At 38.6% G+C, this 20402-nt stretch overlaps 1 protein-coding gene across 1 annotated transcript; it reads left to right on the top strand.

The window, feature by feature from the left end:
- The first annotated feature begins 6087 nt into the window (after positions 1 to 6087).
- On the top strand, positions 6088 to 8669 carry LOC125249636 (P2Y purinoceptor 14-like). Its single transcript, XM_048161961.1, has 2 exons — positions 6088 to 6552; positions 7523 to 8669. The coding sequence occupies exon 2, from the start codon at positions 7531 to 7533 to the stop codon at positions 8530 to 8532; it is 1002 nt and encodes a 333-aa protein (XP_048017918.1). The 5' UTR covers positions 6088 to 6552; positions 7523 to 7530; the 3' UTR covers positions 8533 to 8669.
- Positions 8670 to 20402: the final 11733 nt, after the last annotated feature.

The raw sequence follows: 20402 nt of genomic DNA, 5'->3' as shown, positions 1-20402 counted from the left end.
TGGGTTTTAAAATATGGGTTTTAAAAGAGTGTGACTGATCTACTGTTGTGCACACCTGTTGCATATTTTGATCAAGATCATTAGCCTAACTTTTTAAGGTCCCTTTCCATACAGCCATGTTTATGAGATGTGACAAAAAATAAATAAATAAATAAATAAATAAATAAATAAATACACGAAAACCACAATTTTTGAAGAAAGAAATTTCAGTTCTTTTGGAGGAGGTAGAAAATAATAAAATAGTGCTGTTTTCAAAGCTAAAAAACTGCATTACAAATGCTGAAAAAAAGAAAACCTGGGAAGAAATCACACAAAAAATAAATGCTGCTTGCCATGGGTATGAGCGGAGCCCAGAAGAAGTCAGGAACAAGTGGAGGGACTTCATAAGTGTGACAAAACGGAGGGCTGCAGCACGTAGAAGGGAAGCAAAAAAGACAGGTGGTGGTATGAATTCATTTCCTCCTCTGACTGAAGAGGAAGAGAAAGTTTTGGCCATCCTGGGGCCTGAGGCATTGGAAGGGATCCCTGGAGGCATAGATGCATGTGCGACAAACAAGCCTTTGCCTTCTAAGGTGAGCTCTCCAACATCTGGCCTCCTCCACCCTGGCCCTTCAACATCTGGCCCCCTCTACCCTGGCCCTTCAACATCTGGCCCCCTCCACCCTGGCCCTTCAACATCTGGCCCCCTCCACCCTGCCCCTTCAACATCTGGCCCCTCCACCCTGGCCCTTCAACATCTGGCCCCCTCCACCCTGGCCCTTCAACATCTGGCCCCCTCCACCCGGCCCTTTCAACATCTGGCCCCCTCCACCCTGGCCCTTCAACATATGGCCCCCTCTACCCTGGCCCTCCAACATATGGCCCCCTCCACCCTGGCCCTTCAACATCTGGCCCCCTCCACCCTGGCCCTCCAACACATGGCCCCCTCCACCCTGGCCCTTAAACATCTGGCCCCCTCCACCCTGGCCCTTCAACATCTGGCCCCCTCCACCCTGGCCCTTCAACATCTGGCCCCCTCCACCCTGGCCCTCCAACATATGGCCCCCTCCACCCTGCCCCTTCAACATCTGGCCCCCTCTACCCTGGCCTTTCAACATCTGGCCCTCCAACATCAGTGGGCCCTGGTCCTGAGCTCCTGCTCCCTCCCCCTGACTCACCTCTGTCTGATGCCTCCTCATCTGTAGATCAATGTCCTCCAGAGAACCAGCCATTAATCTCCCACAAAAGGAGAAACAGGGGACGTTGTGGCTGCAGTGAGAAGCTGCTTCAGTCAGAGAAGAGAAAAATATCAGAAATATCAGGGAATCAGAAAAGAATTAAGGGCCCTGAGGGAGCAGCAAGACCGGCATCATGAGGAGGTTATGGTCTATAGGAGTGTAAAATTAGAACTCCTGCATCAACAGGCCAGAAAGCCCTCTTTAACCATGTTTATACCAACTGATGGTAAGTGCAATTTGTAATATTTACTTAATATGGAAAGTCAAATCATGTGTGGCTAACAGCTATGTAATCTTTTTTTTTTTTTACAGATCCACAGACGTAACCGTCTTCTTTTTTATATATTTATGTTTTGGCTACATTGTTGGCCACCATGCCTCCCAAAATCCCACCCCTCGTCCTTGTTGTGGGAGGTGGAAATAGACTAGTTCTGGCAAATGGGGCTCTGGTGAAGCTGTGTGGTGCATGACACTCAATTTGTTTTTCTGTGATAAAGAAGTTAAAAGCCTCCATCAGTTGAATTTAAATTCAAAATAAAACATCCTATTTTATAACCAAATGTACTCATTTGTAATATGTATTTGTGCTTTTCTAATACACTGGCCATTCATATAGTTTAACAGAAAGAAAAGAGCATGGTATTGTAACTTGACTCATCAAAGTATGAAGCTAAACTGTGCTGAAGCTAAACCCCTCCAAAAGCTGTTCTGTTATTGTGGTTACTGCAATTCTCCACAACATTGCAGTCAGGGAAAATGTCCAGCTTCTTGAGGAGGAAGAGGGAGGTCATGCTGGTGCTGATGGCGAGGAAGATGCTGCCTCTGATGATGATGATCCTTTGAACGCAGATCAAGGCAGAATGCATCCTGCAGGAGCAGAAGTCAGACAGACTTTTAATTCAGAATATGTTTGGTTAGTATGCTAATATTTGACAGTTTGGATAGTATATTTTCTCTTATTTGTTTCATGTAATCTGACTTAACTTGTGTTTATAAATATTTTGTTTATTTGCCTATGTTTCCCCCTGCAACTTCATTAAAATGCTTTTGCAAACAATAAACTATGTATTGGTTTCTTATAAAGCCTCTGAAAATATTCTATTCTACTTCTGAGAATACACAAAACCACTTACTTATTTATCCCATTTTTTTTATTTTTTATTTGGGTACATTCATTGACAATATAAAAATATAAATACTGTGGTTAGTGTGTGATATTTTATATGCCCTACTGTATGTTAATGTATGGAATTAACATTTCCTTAGCGCATAGCACTGCACTGCATATGTTGTATATGTGTAGAGTACAGGTAATATTTAATTAGTGAAAACCTGTATGCTGTTTTACAAATATTGCTATATGAGAAATTTGTCTTTGGGAATGTTTTAACAAAGATACTCACTTGCAAACTCTCCTTTTCTTTGCACAAACGAAACCAGGCTGCGTTCCAATCAGCATAAATATTGCTTTCGGAGAGCAATTCGAAGAGAGAATAATTGCTATGGACATGCTGTTATATTCGTTTCAAACTGAATTTGTAATAAAAATAAACAAAAGTAAATTACGTAGAACCTGAGCACCGTGATTTTAAGTCTTCCAAAACACTCAAAGTGGATGGTGAAATCTTCGAAAGGAGTAGTCCACAGGGTCGATAAATCTTAATAGAACACACCCCAGCTACGGCAAAATTTGCAATCCAGTTTGCGAATGTTCGTTTGAACTATGGTTTCGGGAAACACCAAATTGTTGAACTATGTAAGTAACGACGGAACTTGCGATGTTAGCTGGCTAATGATGCTTTTGGGAAACGCACCCCAGATCTGGTAATTCTCAACAAGAAATTCTGTACATGTATGAAATAAATAATGTCAAACTGGTTTGTAAACTGGTTTCACACTAAAGGCTGATTTATTCTTCTGCGTCGGACCTACGCCGGAGCCTCTGCACCGTAGGCTATGCGTCTGTTTTCACTTATACTTCTGCGTCGTTGTCCTCGTCGACGTGCATGCAGACCACTAGTAGGCAGTGTCCGCGGTCATGTTCAGTATCAATTCAAATGCTGAAGAAGAAGCAGCTTGTCATGTACATTGTCAGAGAAGCTTACAAATAGAAACAGCAGAGAAGCGGCAAATAGGTAATGACTTCTGTTGCAGTTTGACTGCATGTGTCCTCTGAAACAGAACGTTTTTCATTCCTATGGAAGTTGAAAGCGCTCGCTCTTCTCATATTGCTCCGCGCCAGTTTTTTGACCTGTGGGAGGGGTTCTAGCAGACCAATCACAGCATTTGTGGTCTGCGTAGTATTGACGCGTTGTTACATTTTTGAAGAGGTGCACATCAGGCTACGTCGTAGGCTACGCGAAGTACACACAGCCTGCGCTGTAGCTATGCCGTACACTTGACGCAGAAGTATAAATCAGCCTTAAGTGTGGCTGAAGTCATTTGAAGTTCTTGTGTTTCTGCTCATCTCTTCTCTTTTTTCTGGTCTTGTTTCTCTGTCCTTCAGTGATTCTGCTAATCAGGTGTTGATAAAGTCTGAATTCACTCACTTCTTTTCATTCACTCTGTCAAGTGTACTATATTAGTGAACTAATGTAGGAAAAATGAATGAGGGTATGGGTGTGATTTAGAACACAGCCTCTGAATGTCGACTTTGAGTGACGTTAACTTACAGTATATTCCTGTAGGCTCATTTTGCTGCTTTCAGCATGTTTATGCTTTGTACAGTTTAATTTGAGTTCACTTGGAACTTTGGTTTGGAGGAGCACGTGTGACGAGACCGCTGTCCGAAATAAAACCACTGGGACTTGAAGGATTGCTTTGTTGTATTCTACTCATTCCATCTTTTCTGGCCTCACAGCAAAAATACACCAACAGACACCCAACTTCTGGTTGTAGCAGCTTTCCGACAAACTGATTTAAGTTACTTTGAGTTAAGTTTTCTGTTTAAATTTAAATCCTTGCATGGCACTTTTAAGTTAAAATCAGGCATGTCCTTTGTATATTTGATTTTCTTGTTAGTGAATCAGGAGGATGCATGTTAATAATTAACCTCAAATTTGAAAATTTGTTATATTTCCCTGATTCCCATGTTTTTCCAAAATATGATTTTCTTTTGTCAGTGGAAAACAAAAGCAAACATTTTTTTCATAATGTCTAAGTTGCTTTTTTTCCATACATTCACAATGTCAAGCTCCAGAAAGGACTAAAAAAATCAACAAGTACAAATATTGCTCTATATTCTATATTTTTGGGTCCATTTCATATAATGTTGTGTGCTGAATTTATTTGAAATAGAAATTTATTGTAACTGTCAATTGCATACTTGCTGAGCAAAAGTATTAACTTCTTTACTGAACCCAAATTTTTGAATGGTATGGTGTACATTATTTGTCTGGCTATCACCAGACCAAGCTCAATTTAAAATTGAACATTGGTCTGGGGAGTCTGTATGTACTTTCTACTGCACAAGAGGCGTGATCAACGAACATTATTCACGCAATTGGACAGTCCTTCAACCAATCAGATCAACGATCCGGGTGACGTACTTTGCAGAGCGACGCGAAAACTCCAGACAGGTTTAGTTTGTATTGGTTTGTAGCATTGATCAGCGGTTTACAGAAGCAGCGATGGCATCAAGTGATTTTTGCAGGTTGTGCAAAAAAAACATGAAAGTGAGTGGTATTTACACCCACTCAAGCGATTTGTTTGCTAAACTAAAGAAGTCATTCCCTTCGCAGGGCGTTTGATTGACAAGCGATCTAACCAATCAGAACGCTGAATCCGCCATTTTGTCCGTCAAAGCAGTCAGGAGTTATAAGATTAACCTTGGTGGACTTAAACTTGAAAAATGGTGTGTACTGACATCTTTCCGCGTTTAAAACAACATTTCTTCTCATGTTCATTCATGTTTATTTGATGCTATAAATTAACTAGTTGGAAGAGATGATTGGTTTACGAGCCTCTTGAGCTGAGGCACTACAGCGATCTGTCACGACACATTAAAGAGCAACAAAACGGTTTTTATTGTTTGAATTTCTTAAAAAACACAGTTTGAAAGCTGGGACTTTGTTTAAAATCAAAAGTAACCTGCTTTGTCTTGTCTGTCGACGTGTGGTCAGTATCCTCTTTGCTCCGCGATGTATTTTTCACTGCGTGTGGCGAGACAGCGCCACGGCTTGTCGGACAAAGCAACAGTAACTAAGGGGGGCAGGTCTTTGCGAAGGGATTGACTGACGGTCATGCTTGCTGTCGCTTCTCTATCGTCATCGGAATACCCGCCAATCCGCTTGTTAAGTCATGACGTAAGGAACGCCGTTTCCGGGTCCAAGCCTCGACTCGTTTCACTTGAGAATGCCATCGATGGCTGTTTATGAGCTGTTTATTCATATTAAACATCAATCATTTTAAAATGTTAAACACTTTAAATATTTACAGTATACACAACAGTATCCGTGCTCACAGCGTCACAGACATTAATATTTTAACGATTTATAAAAGATGAAGATCATTGTCTGGCCATCTGGAATACTGGTATGGAGATAATTGATATATTTTTTGTAGTATTACACCACATCGTGTGTGTGTATTAGCACCATTTGTTGTTTTCTTGTGGTATGAGATAGAGCGTTTGGACCCGGAAGCACTGCCGCGTGACGTCAGACTTAACAACTGAATAGTGAGCAAGGTGGATAAGCCGGTCTGTGATTGGTTCCCGCAAAAGTGTAACAGAAGCAGCAGAAATTAATGTACGGGTTTCCAGACTGAGTTGCCGGGCGAAATCAAATCGCCAGCAGATCAGGCTGGGTTTACCCAGTCTAGTACATTATGCTCAAAAAGCAACATATCTGGTTTGCATGATATATGTTCTCTATATTATTCTTTTTTATTTAAATATTGTCTTATTTATAGTCTCATATTTTGTTGCCCTTTATGTTGTCTTGCACTGTTCATTAGGTCTCAGAGAAATGTTATTTCATTCACTGTATACATCTATGTGCTTATATGTGCTGAAAATAAAGCTCTTTTGAATTTAGAAACATCCGAGGCAATATCTTTATGTTTTATTGAAACACAACTGGTAACTCCATATACACTAATGAGCAATGATCACATTGGCTTATGTTGAAGATCTGGGAGGAGAAATCTGTTTGTATAGAGAGACACTGAAGGAAGCTCCTGCAGTGCTGAGCAAGTGTTCGCCCAAACTGAGCGGTTCTTTTAGTTCCTGTCTCAAAGTCAACGCCCCCTTCCTCTGAAATGTCATGTGAGGCTCTTCTCCCCAACATGCTTCTTCTCAATCTCTGTCATGATACAAGCTGACTCAACTTTTCAAGTAAGTTTATTTTATTATGGTAAAAGTTTATAACCATTTTTAATAAGAGGATATGGCAAAGTTATTTTGAGTGTTTTCTATACTAGAAATGTCTGAATACAAATGGCACCATATTCAGACTGAAGTCATTCAAATTGTCTGAATTGAATTATGTATGTGGTTTATTTGATGCAAAACAAAACAAAAAAATCTATCATGTCATTATTTCTGCACCTTCATGTTGTTTCAAAGCCATATGTCTTTTTTTTTTCTGTGGAACACAAAAGGAGATGTTAGAATGTTAGTGACTAACAGCCTCAGTCACCATTCACTTCCAATGCATCTTTTTGAAAGCAAATGGTGACTAATAGTGTCATTCTGCACAGCATCTCCTTTTGTGTTCCACAGGAATAAGAAATAAGAAAAAAAAAAAAAAAAAAAAAAAAAATCTGATAAGACTAATATTTGCAGATAATAATTTTAATGAAATAAAAGTCCACTTAAGTTTACATTAATAGAGTGTTTATGTTTCTTAGCAAACTTTTAAAAAGTGCATTTTGTTATCATTTTACTTTTATAAAGTTTTACTTTAAAGCACATTTTAAAAATGTATGTTTTAATAATCTTTTGTTTTGCTTTTAAGAAGTGCACTTATTTTGATGCTATTACCAACACAGTATGTAAAGTAGGCTTACTTGATTATAATTTTAACTATAGTGTGTTTTTTTGATATTACACTTGATATTTCCTCCATTTAAAAAAAAAAAAATATACTAATTTGCAACTTTATCATAACAAATGTGTAATTACAAATATTTTTAAATACATACATTCAAGTTTCAACAGAAATGACATTAAAGTATATTGTAGTTTGCATAAATGTTTGTCAGTACATTCAGCAGTACACTTTAAAAGTGGCACTTTTTATCTCTGCCACAATATTTCCTGGTATCATCAAAGCATTCACTAAAACAAATTATTTCATTTTCAGTTTTAGATATGGATTACATCAACAATACACAGACAGAACAGAAAAACGGCACGAATGTCAGCAGTGTGTTCACGCATCAGGTTCTGCCTGTGCTCTACTCCATCATCTGTGCTTGTGCCTTCATTCTCAATGGACTTGCCGCTTGGATCTTCTTCAGTGTTCCCAGCTCCTCAGCTTTAGTCGTTTACCTAAAAAACATGGTGGTGGCAGACATTCTGATGCTGTTTACCTACCCGTGGCGTGTGGTGGGTTATCTTGGTTACGGCGGCTTGCAGTTGAAGCTGATAGTTTGCCGCTACACAGCTGTGCTTTTCTACCTCTGCATGTACACAGGAATAACCTTTATGAGTCTCATCAGCTTGGAGCGCTACTTCAAAGTCGTCCGCAGCACCTCTGCTATGTCTTCCCTTCTGGAGTGCGTTTCGGTAGCGAAGGCTTTCGCGTTGGTAGCTTGGGGCGTCATGATGTTCTTCATGCTGCCCAACACCATATTAACCAACCAGCCCATGCCTGAAGTTTTTTCCTGCATGGCCCTGAAAAGTGAACTGGGTCAGCGCTGGCACGAAATTTCAGTCCACTTCAACGTTGGAATCTTCTGGGTGGCGTTCATCCTGATGGTGTTTTGCTACACCTCCATCGCCTGTCACGTGTACCGCTCTAACAAACGGGTGCAACGGGACAGCAGCGAGGCAGGACGAAGGTCAAATCGAAGCATCTTTAGCTTGCTGGCTGTGTTTGTCTTCTGTTTTGTGCCCTACCACATTTGTCGCTTACCCTATACGCTTAGCCAAAGGCCCGGGGCTGGTTTTAGTGAGCACAACCACTTCACTCTCTTCCAGGTAAAAGAAACTGCGCTCTTCCTGTCTGCTCTTAACGTCTGTTTGGATCCTATCATTTACTTCTTCATGTGCAGGACATTCAGAGAATCACTTTTGCAGAAGATGTCTTCTGTAAACCGAGAAAACAGGAGGCCTTCAATCGGCACTGGGCTGACTATTGGCAATCTGTAAGAGAAAGAGCAACAAGAGAGATGTGCATTGGCCATTTGCAAGATGGAAAAACTTTTTAAAACCACATACCTAGCTGTGGTTTCCTTGTATACGAGAATGCAGAATGATGAGGCAGAATAAAAGAAAGTCAAACTGAAGCAGTGTTTTCCAAAGAAAATAACAAAATCCAACCACAGCTCTCAAAATCATTTACTGAAGTAAGCCAACCCTTAAACGGAAGGTATTTCTGACATCATTTACTGACCCTCATGTCATTTGAAATCTGACTTAAAAGTAAATGTTCCAAAAGGGAATTTTCTCAGTGATGCCATAGAAGAAACATTTTTCTTAGTGTGAAGAACATTTTAATAATCTAAAAATCCCTTTTCCACTATAAAGGTCCTTTTTGTGTAATGGAAAGTTTCCATGGGTGTTAAAGGTTCATTATGGAACCATATACGCCAGTAAAGAGAGTATTTTGAAGAATATCCCAGACTATTGTTTTCTCAAGCTCCAAAATCACAAAAATCATCAACATAAATAATTCATACAATAGATTTGTGTCAGGTCTTGTGTAAGTCTTTATTCAAGGAAAATCTTGCCTTTCTGCTGCATCCTGCAGTTCTCAAATCAAATAGGGTCTAATCATGTGGTGATGTCATCATTATAGGACATCTGACATGATGATATTTGGTTAAAAGATTAGTGCCATTGGCAGGGCCGTAGCTTGGGCCCCCCAGCTGTGGGCCCCCTAGGATGTGTTCCACAGAAGAAAGAACATCATACAGGTTTGGAACAAGATGCGGTTGAAACATTAATGACATTTTGGGTTGATCTACTTCTTTAAAGTGGAACACCCTCCCACACATTTCACACTTCTCTTGTTTACATGCATCACTGCACCACAGTAGTGGCGATCTTTGGTTCAGAAGAGACAGGATGTGTTTAGACTTGACACTTAGTTAATGCAGAACCCATTTCCATTGGTTTTTGCCAATCAAAATAACATAGCTTGCTTCTTTTACTAGAATTATTAAAAAACAACAACAACAACAACAACAAAACATAGGCTTAACAGCAACAATTCACAAAATAATAATAATAATAATAGTAAAAAAATAAATGTTAACTTTTACCTACACACTTATGATTGCACTTCACCAGTTGAAACAATGGGAGGATCAGTACAGCCAAAGATGCAGAAACGGTTTGAAGTCAAATCCAAAAAAAAAAAAAAAAAAAAAAAAACCCAAACAAAAAAAAAAACATGCGTAATCATCAGTATGGCACACAAAGTGGAAAGATTTGATGATGGTGAAAATCTTGAGTAGGGATGCACAAGTGGCTTCTATTTTTATGGACAGAAAATTAATTATTGTGTAGACTAAAAGCTCACTAAAACTCACTTATATCAGTGTCATGTATATATACAACTCAGAGACTATAATACTGATTCACGTCTAACAGTAAAACATCTAACATTGGTACTTAAACTACAAGAAAATGCTAATCCAAGCTAAAGAACTAGTTGTCTGTCACATCATACAGTGCAAGAGAGCATCTCTGTGCTGCACAAAAGCATGTCTACTGTGTATTGCGGGTTTTCATGTGTGGTTTATTAGGGCCAAGCACCGAAGGTGTGGAGGCACCTATTGTATCCGTTGCCGTTCTTTTTAACTATTATTATTCTGCTTCTTCTTCTGCTCTGGGAGTCTATGGCAGCCCATAGAACCGTATGGTAAAAAGTTGTGAAATTTGGCACACAGTTAGAGGACAGTCTGACCTTTGCAAATTTGGAGTCTCTAACTCTGGGGTCTCCAAACTCGGTCTTGGAGGGCCACTGTCCTACAGAGTTTAGCTCCATCTTGCCTCAACACACCTGCCAGGAGGTTCAGGAGCTAGGAGGCTTAATCTGCCTCGCCCTCAACAAGTTCCTTCTTGGGACCTCGCAGTAGTTTTATCTGCATTGCAGAGGGCTCCCTTCACACCCTTGCTTTCAGTAGAGCTCAAGTTTTTGTCATTGAAAACTGCGCTCCTGACGACTTTGGCTTAGGTTAAGAAGGTTGGGGACCTGAAGGCTTTTTCAGTTGACGAAGCGTGCCTGGAATTCGGGCCGGGTAACTCTCACGTTATCTTGAGACCTCGGCCTGGATATGTGCCAAAGTTCCCACCACTCCCTTCAGGGACCAGGTGGTGAACTTGCAAGCTCTGCCCCCGGAGGAGGCAGACCCAGCCCTGGCACTGCTCTGTCCTGTACGTGCTCTTCGCACTTACGTTGACAGAACTCAGTGCTTCAGGACCTCACATCAGCTCTTTGTTTGTTATGGAGGCCAGCAGAAAGCAAAGGCTGTCTCCAAGCAGAGGCTATCCCACTGGATATTGGATGCTATTGTCTTGGCTTATCAGTCTCAAGACTTGACATGCCCCCTAGGGGTGAGAGCCCATTCTACTCAGAGTGTGGCTTCCTCCTGGATGCTGGCGCATGGTGCCTCGCTGACAGACATTTGTAGAGCTGAGGGCTGGGCGACACCTAACACATTCATGAGATTCTGTAATCTTTGTGTAGAGCCTGTGTCCTCTCGGGTACTCGCCTCTTCAGGCCAGTAGTAGGACCTGCTTGGTGTCATTACTTGCTGCGCCATTCCACTCTATGGACTGGATGTGTGCTTTTTTTCTCAGATGAGTTCCACAGCTTGTGTGCATGCCTCTTCGGTCAGCCCGTGTTGGACTAGGTGCCGCCATGTGTTGATTCCCCTCCCTAGGTAATCCTACGTGTGTTCCACAGTAAGTCTCCTTTGGGTGCATGTGTCTTCCCTTGGCAAGCCACTTGCCATCTCTGATGTGTAACTTCCACCCTGCGGGCTGGATACCTCGGAGTTTTCTCTATCACCGTTATGCTGGTTGATATGCCCTTGTAAGTCCTCCTTGAGCAGTCAGCTTGATAGCATATTTCTTTGGGTATGCTTCCCAGTGTATTCTGTATTTAGTGTAGTCCTTTGCTCGTGCTAAGCCTCACGGCAGGGTGCAATCACGTTTACAGGTCACTGGAAGACAGCTATTGTGGCGTTTTGTAGGGACCCCATTCGTCAGTCTATTCTGACGTAACGTCGAATGTAACCGACTGAAAGGAAACATCTAGGTTACGTATGTAACCCTCATTCCCTGAAGGAGGGAACAGAGATGTTACGTCCCTTTGCCACGATTGCTGTTCCACTGAAATGCCAGGTCGTTGGCTCGGCTCCTCAGTGAAGACATGAATGTGAGTTGCTCACACTGCTCCTTATATAACCACACTGTGTGGGCGGAGTTTGTGATGCAAATATCGCAGACCAAGGTACTCAGTGTACCATTGGCTTGTTTTGTTAACACTTCAAAGGTGATTGGGCTCTCAGGGCGAGACCCCATTCGTCAGACTGTTCTGATATAACGTCTCCGTTCCCTCCTTCAGGGAACCTAGACGTTTTTATGTGTGCTGGGATAAAAAAGGAAGCAGCGAAAGAAGAAGGGAAAGGAGCTTGAGGTAAGCAGTTTTAAGTTTTAGGGCCATGTCGAGTTGATTTCATGTCGCATTTTTATTGTCTGGTCAGTAGACGTAGGTCGTAGCAGCAAACGCACTGTGCGTTGATCATGCTGAATTTCTGACACTGTCAGAAAAGTATCGTAGGCTATCTTTGGTTGTAAGACCAGGAAAACAGCCGTCTTTGAACCTCTCTCACTGTACGACATAGGACCACCGATTAAGAGCCACGATCACAGAAATCGCCACGATTGTTTCACAATGGCAATCTTTCGTCTGGGACAGCCAAAAATCATGCAGTGTATCCCGGGCTTTATACAGAAGTTCTTATTGACAATTAACAGAGGTTTAAATGTTGATGTCTTGTTGAAAAAAAAAGTTTGATGTCGCCATTATGGAAGTATGCATTTGTTGGGCTCTTGACCCCTGGCTTTTTCATGTTAGTTTTTCTCCGATGCTTTAACTGTGTGTTTTTAATGCATGTTTGTCATAGCAAAAAGTCAAGTCAAGTCCCCTTTATTTATATAGCACTTTTTAACAATGTAGATTGTGTCAAAGCAGCTTTACATTGATAACTGGTACATTATTTTGGCTGCACAGCAGCTCTTAAAGAATAGTGTCAATGCAGGCAGATCAAAGCACTGTTGAATATCAAATGTCGAGTCAAATGTCAAGTGTCCCCAACTAAGCAAGCCAAAGGCGACAGCGGCAAGGAACCCAAACTCCAACAGGTAAACATCCGATAGTATCACAACATTCAAAGTATTTATTTCATTTACATCCAGTTGAGGATCGTATTCATCACGCCGGTATGGACGGTTGTTGAGGAGCTGCGCCACTGGTTGTCATGTTGATGAGGCCTTCACAGTGGATGATCTAGTTGACTCAATTTCTGCTGATACTTCAGGGCTGCGTTGTGGTCGTGTCAAGGCGCAGGTCCTTGGTCTCACCTGGATACGGCCTGGATCCGGTTGACTACGGTACACCTCGGGATAAACAGAAAGACTAATATTAGCGTAGATGCCATTCTTTTTTCTGATGTAACGAGTACATCTGGTGTTATAGGAAGTGTTCCCGGTTCCGGCTGACCTAATTTATGCAGCCTAATAATCCTTTAACGGATTTGAAAATATAAATTGATAATGTGTTATGTGTATGCCAGGTTAAAGAGATGCGTTTTTAGTCTAGATTTAAACTGACAGAGTGTGTCTGCTTCCCGAACAATGCTAGGAAGATTATTCCAGAGTTTAGGTGCCAAATAGGAGAAGGATCTACCACCTGCAGTTGATTTTGATATTCTAGGTATTATCAGCTGGCCTGAATTCTGAGATCGCAATAGACGTGAAGTACTATAATTTTTTTTAACAGCTCGCTCAGGTACTGGGAAGCTAAACCATTTAGTGCTTTGTAAGTAATTAGCAAGATTTTAAAATCTATACGATGTTTAACAGGAAGCCAATGCAGTAATGACAGAACTGGACTAATATGGTCATACTTCCTAGTTCTAGTAAGAACTCTAGCTGCTGCATTTTGTACGAGCTGCAGTTTATTTATCAGGCCAGCAGAACAACCACCCAGTAAAGCGTTACAGTAATCTAGCCTTGAGGTCATGAACGCATGAACTGTTCTGCATTTTTCATTGAGAGCATATGTCATAGTTTAAATATATTTTTAAGATGGAAGAATGTGGTTTTACAGATGCTAGAAACATGGCCTTCAAATGAAAGACTGGTATCAAAGAGCACACCTTAGTAAATGACTTTAGTAGCTTGTTTTGTGACATTCAGAGTTGATCTGATTTTGTTTTTTGTCACCATTGTTAAGATTCACACGTTGATTCTTGATGTGTGTGTGAGTCTTCATGACCTTGACAAAACATTTTCTGCATAATGATTTAATAAAATTGTTTATATTATCACAGAACTGCAGAAGTTTTGGCATGTGAAATTACTACAGTAAAACTACATTAAGGTTCCCTTTGTAAAGGGTTTATAAAGGTGTTTGTTAATGAGTAATAAGTCATTTATAAATCATTAATAATATAGTTATAACTGCATGAATAAAAGGGGGTGACTTTAATGCAATACCTGCCATATAGTGAGCTGTTTTTAACTCACATTATAAATGCTTAATAAATGTATTTATTAACATTTATTTAACTCAAAACCAGATTCCTGGTTTATTTCATGACGCAGCAAAAATTGACTATCATAATTAGACTGAAGGGTGTTGTATTTGTGGTTTTCTTATTAATGTCTCATGACTGCCACTTTTCTTACTATGTTGCTTACCAGAAGTTTCTGTCTTGCCCATGATGCTCTCCAAAAAGGATGCCTATCCACAGCAGTGTATAAAAACTGATTTCTTGTTTTTTTAAGATGAAATTCCAACTTTATTTTGAAATTAAAACATAAGATAATATAATATAACTTGATGAGATATTAATAATGAAAAGAATTAAATCCAGTATTAGTTACCTGTGAACCTTAATGTAGGGTGGACACAAGTGAACCTTATTAATGAGTTATAAACATTAATAACACGTGAAAGTGAACCTTAATGTAAAGTGAACACATGTGAACCATTTATTAATGAGTTATAAACATTAATAACCTGTGAAAGTTAATGTAAAGTGAACACATGTGAATCATGTATTTATTAATTATTAATGTACACACAGAAGACAGTATTTTTTACTGATGAAATATTTTATTTTTGATGCATTTATCAGTAAACACAACTTTAAACTTGAAACAAAAAAACGTTTAAACTTTTCTTTTACAGCACAACATTACAGAGCATGACTTCTCATGAAAAGTGGCTTATGCAAGTAAACTCACATTAAAACATTCAGAGAAACAATCAAAGTAATCCAAAAAAGATAAGCATCACATAAGCCAAACATATTTGATACAAGCTGAATAAAGGCACCTAATATGAATTATTTTATTTAACAGTTGTGTAAATCATTAAATGACCGAATGCACCGTTACAGAACATTAGCATATTCATATGCATTCAATAATTATTTTTGATATCATGATAAAGGCCACCGTAACTTGCACTGCGTGACAGAAGCAGGAGCGGTTATTTGTTTAATATAACTACAAAATAACACAGCGATTACTCATATAATATAAACACTAGAAAAACATAGTCTGCAATTTCACCTCAATTAGCTTACCCATCAAATCAGTAAACACAAATGTGGATGCTGTGGATGCTCACTAGCGCCAACTCCTGTCACACGCCAGAACACGCATGGTGATGTGAACCAGAAAGAGTATAATAAAGAATATAGCCTACTACTACTAATTATAATAATAATAATAATAATAAAAAGAATACATTGCATATTATACATTATTGTCACATTATTGTAAGCTAACTGAGGTGACATTGCAGACTATCTTTTTCAAGTGTTTATTATATGTGTAATTGCTGTGTTAGTTTGAATATTAAAGTGTAATCACTGTGTTAGTTTGAAGTTATCTTAAACAAATAACCGCTCTGGCGCTCCCGCTTCTGTCGCGTACAGGTATTGTGTGGATGGCCAAATACTAAAGTTACAGTATCCTTTATCATGATATCAAGAATAATTATGAATTGCTTATTAATATTTCAACAATAAAATTTGTCACCAGGAAAAAAAAAAAAAAAAACTATCTTCTGTGTGTGCTTTAATAAATACATGATTCACGTGTGTTCACTTTACATTAAGGTTCATTTTCACAGGTTATTAATGTTTATGCCTCAATAAATGGTTCACATGTTTCCACTTTACATTAAGGTTCACTTTTACAGGTTATTAATGTTTATAACTCATGAATAAATGGTTCACATGTGTTCACTTTACATTAAGGTTCACTTTTACAGGTTATTAATGTTTGTAACTCATTAATAAATGGTTCACATGTGTTCACTTTACATTAAGGTTCACTTTTACAGGTTATTAATGTTTATAACTCATTAATAAATGGTTCACAGGTTTCCACTTTACATTAAGGTTCACTTTTACAGGTTATTAATGTTTATAACTCATTAATAAATGGTTCACAGGTTTCCACTTTACATTAAGGTGCCCTTTCACAGGTTATGTTTATAACTCATGAATAAATGGTTCACATGTGTTCCCTTTACATTAAGGTACACCTTCACATGTTATTAATGTTTATAACTCATTATAAACATGTGTTCACTTGTGGGCAATGAATAAGTCCTCCAATTTGATCAAAGGAAGAATTTAGGAATAACTGCCCAGTCATGCTGTATGGCTTAGAGAACTTTTGTCCTATGTGTCTGTGAAAAATAATGTATAATTCAGTCCCTCCAGGATTTCTGCGGCGCTAAATGACTGATTTTGCTGCGGCTTTTCTCAAAATTTGCGGCAATATTTGCGGTGTTGCTTGTGTAGTTTTTTAGTGAAAATACAACCATCAATATTCTTCTAACATTTTTATTACTTTTCTGAGCTCAAGTTTGGGCTCTGTAATTTTTAAAAGGAGAACACTGATAATAACTTAAACAAACAAAAATATATAAACATGTTATATTACAGTGTTTCCCACAGGATTTTGTGAAACTATGTGGGCATGGTTGTCATTTAGAAAGATTTGTATATTTTATCAATCAATTTTGTATATTTTTTTTGTATCAAATATGATGCAACAGGCTTTGAGGAACATTTATTTGTTCATCTAGCAATAATCATTGGATGCCTATTGCATTGCATTGCATTGTGCTTTGCCCCCACAATAAAAATAGAGCTTTCATCATAAAACTATAGCATATCTTCTTACCAAGACATATAAGAGATATGGTGACAAATTATATTTATATGCATTTTATGTAAGTAGCCTAGTCTGCTGTACTGTTATACAGATCTCTTTGATTTACATTTTTCTAAAGAACAACTGCAGCAAACTGAAATTTTTGCTCAGTTTTGGCCTCTGAATAAAAACTGTTCTCCCCCTCCATACTCTATCCATATCATACTATATGGGCCATAAAATCCTGGTGTATCAAATACATGACAAAACATAAAACACATGCAAACTTTTTCTTTTATATTTTGTCTAAAGTTAAAAAAAAAAAAAAAAAAAAAACTGTTCTGTGAAAAAAAAAATATATATATATTATTTTCTGACTATTATATTATTTCAAGCTTTACAGGGTTGATTAGTATATTTATAATACAACAAAAAGAACCTTAAATATAACAGTGGCCTACTTTTGAAGAATACACAAAATGTATAAAGCAAACAAATGTTTCATACAGATTAAAGTGCAAAAGAACATAACTATAAAGTTCGAACGTAAATAATTAGTAGGCTACACAAGCAGTGTCAGAAAGGTAAAGTATTGCCTGCTGTTTTTACAGGGGTAACCCTGGAAATATTATCGAATACATTTTCATTCAGCCTCTCCTTCACTTGTTCCGTCTTGCTTCTCGTCCATTTTGGGGCTGTTTTCAGAGTGCACGCAAGCTTCTTTTATGCAACATACAGACACTGTTGATAAATTGAACCGATTGATGGAAATGTCGCTCGTGTGTGTTCTTGTGTGTGTGAGAGATGCGCGCTTACAGCGGGAGCGGGATTATTGCGGTGGTTGACTGACATATGCATAGCCGAAGCAACGCCGCAAACAGTTGTTTATCGATCGATTCAAGTTCACTTCGAAGTGGGCTTTTCTTTGGTTGAATGTACGTTGTGATTACGTCACACGAGGTGTTTAGGCCAGTGGCGGGGCACAAAAACATTTTTTTTTTTTTTTTTTTTTTTTAGAAATGCAGGAATGAATAGGCTAATTGTTAAATAATCATTTAACAAGTGATATAATAATGTATCATTACTGCTTATCTAAAACGTGGAAAATTCAGTAAAGCATAGGCTACCATAGGGCTGGGATCTAAAAAAACAAAAACAAAAAAACAATCTGTATTTAATCAAAAAAAAAAATTATTTCACATCCTGCCCAATATTGTCCTAGAAACAATGTTCATATTGAAGGCTATAAAAACAAACCTGAATGTAACCGTGTAGTATATGCTATATTATGTGCGAAAAAAGGGGTCAAATCACATTAGGCTATATTCTAAAATTGTAAATGTAGGCTAAATTTTTTTTAAAGCAGAAGTTAAATACACTAAACTAAAAATGAAAATAAATAAAAACAAAATAACAGACTAATTATTAGGCTATTTTGATTACCCTACAACAGTCACTTTACACAGTTATTGCTATCGTACAAATACACTTAGTTGTAGGTTCGAAATTCTACATATAGCATAATTATGTTCGCCAACAAAAACTAATTTTCAACAACAAATATTTTTAGCAAAATGTATTTTACTCAGAATTATTGCGCTCGATCTATTGAGCTCCGTCTGTTTGGCGCGCATGCGCGCGGCGGCGCTCGTTCACGGAAGTTTGTGTTTGCTGAAGGCTCGTCCACTCCTGACTGCAAAATGGAAATATTTTCTCGACTTTCTAACATTCACAGATGGAGAATATGTCTGTGAAATGTAAATTATGCACTGAGGAAATTATTGGATGTCACTTCAGCTTAAAAAAATATTAATAGTGGTATGTTTGTTTCCACCAATCATTAAGGTTACGTATGATGACGAAAGCACGTTAGTGCTAGCCCTCCCGGAACCCATAGAGCAGGGGTACTCAACAGGCGGTCAGCATTAAATTTGTGGCCCGCATCATGCTACATAAATGTATTTTTATTATAATTTGCGTCCAAAATTAGCGTGAATATTACTTCGTTATTTTACACGTACACTAGGGTAGGCGTACAGTGCGCGTGACGCTGTAATCATCAGCAGAGAACGCGCGTGTACGCGCGCAGCACAGTTTTTCTAACCGCAAAGAACAAAATAAACTGAAGGCACATAGTTTTTGCACTAATTTAGTTTGTCCACAAGGTGTCAGCACTGAAACGGGCTGTTGTTTCAGTCTGAAAAGAAACGGATAAGACCGTGTTGAAGAGCGCTCGTTTGAGGAGATTAAAAGATACCAGCAACTCTAAAATTTTAAACAAGTACAAAGACATTTTATTGTAACTATTTGAGCGAAAAAGAGTAGACAAGCATGAATCTCTTTAGTGCGCATGTGTCGAGCACTTGTGTTCGTGAACGCCATCAAAGGTTCGAACCTTATTTTTCCATGATGAAATGCAGTTGACATTCCACAAACTTTGCAGTGTGTAAATTGCCGAGCATCATGAAAAACAACCCTTTTATTCTTAATGTCAATGTGTTATAAACAGAAAGCAAGGAGCGCTCCCATTACAGATCTGTCATCACATCATTGAGCTCACGGAGAATATCTTATTTATCATGTTTACAACGTTGGTTATAGTTAGATAATTCATGAGATTGTGATTGAACATTTAAAAAAAAAAAAGAAAAAAGATTTTTCGATTCTGACCAAAATTAAAAGGTAGGTAATAATAATACAAATAATAAAACGTTTATTCTCTGAGTATAAATAGGTGCTATAAAAAGTGTTAAAAAGGTCCAATGGAGTATAAAAAGACTATAATAGAGACTATAAAAAGTGCAATGTTTTCGTCTTATGGACAAACTCTCATCAGCCAGTGAACAACAGCCAGACCTTAAATTTCTTGTGAAAACAATGCCGACATTTCAAATGAATAAGGATTTCTTTTCATCAGTTCTTGTTTTTCTTTATGCATTTGTACATTAAGAATACAGCAAGACAAGCTATTAATATTTTTTTAAAATGCCATTTATCATGTTAAGTGACACTTTAAAAAGGACACCATACTATTAAGACTCAGCTAGATAATAAACTGCACTTTTAGTAAATAAACAGTAAAACTACAAATATTGTCTTAAGTAGGCCTAAATAAAAGTCTTACGATCCAAGTTATAATTTGTGGCCCTTCGCGTTTTATTTGGTTAAAATGCGGCCCTCTTGGCCTCTGAACTTGAGTACCCCTGCCATAGAGAATGCATTGCAGTGCCTGCAGTTCGAAAAAAAAGTTCTTTGAATGGAAGTCTATGGGAGCACTCGGGGCAATCTCGGCCAGACTGAAATCGCCCAAAAAGAAGCGGTACTCCACAGAGCGTGACTCGACGCTGATTGGACTATATCCAGAGGCAGAACAAACAGTCTAGCAGTGACAGCTAGTGTAACTCTGTGGTTGAATCAAGCGGCAACCTCCCCCAGTTTCTCGTGAAGCCAATACGGAAGTAACTTAAACTGCGATTCATCGACTGGCCGCTAGGTACAGGCTGCAAAAGGGAGCAGAATCTCATTGACCATAATGTTAAAACAGCCAAGTTTACAGCAGAAAAAAACATGTTTACACTCTGGTTCACATTGTGTTGTGGTCTATA

The sequence above is a fragment of the Megalobrama amblycephala genome, linkage group LG16 (assembly GCF_018812025.1).
Source record: "Megalobrama amblycephala isolate DHTTF-2021 linkage group LG16, ASM1881202v1, whole genome shotgun sequence".
NCBI lineage: Eukaryota > Metazoa > Chordata > Actinopteri > Cypriniformes > Xenocyprididae > Megalobrama > Megalobrama amblycephala.
Note: the sequence above shows the minus strand (reverse complement) of the source record. Positions and strands in the feature narration are given on the sequence as shown.

Coding starts and splice junctions, on each gene's coding strand:
- LOC125249636 (XM_048161961.1), top strand. CDS start 7,531: ATGGATTACATCAACAATACACAGACAGAACAGAAAAACGGCACGAAT.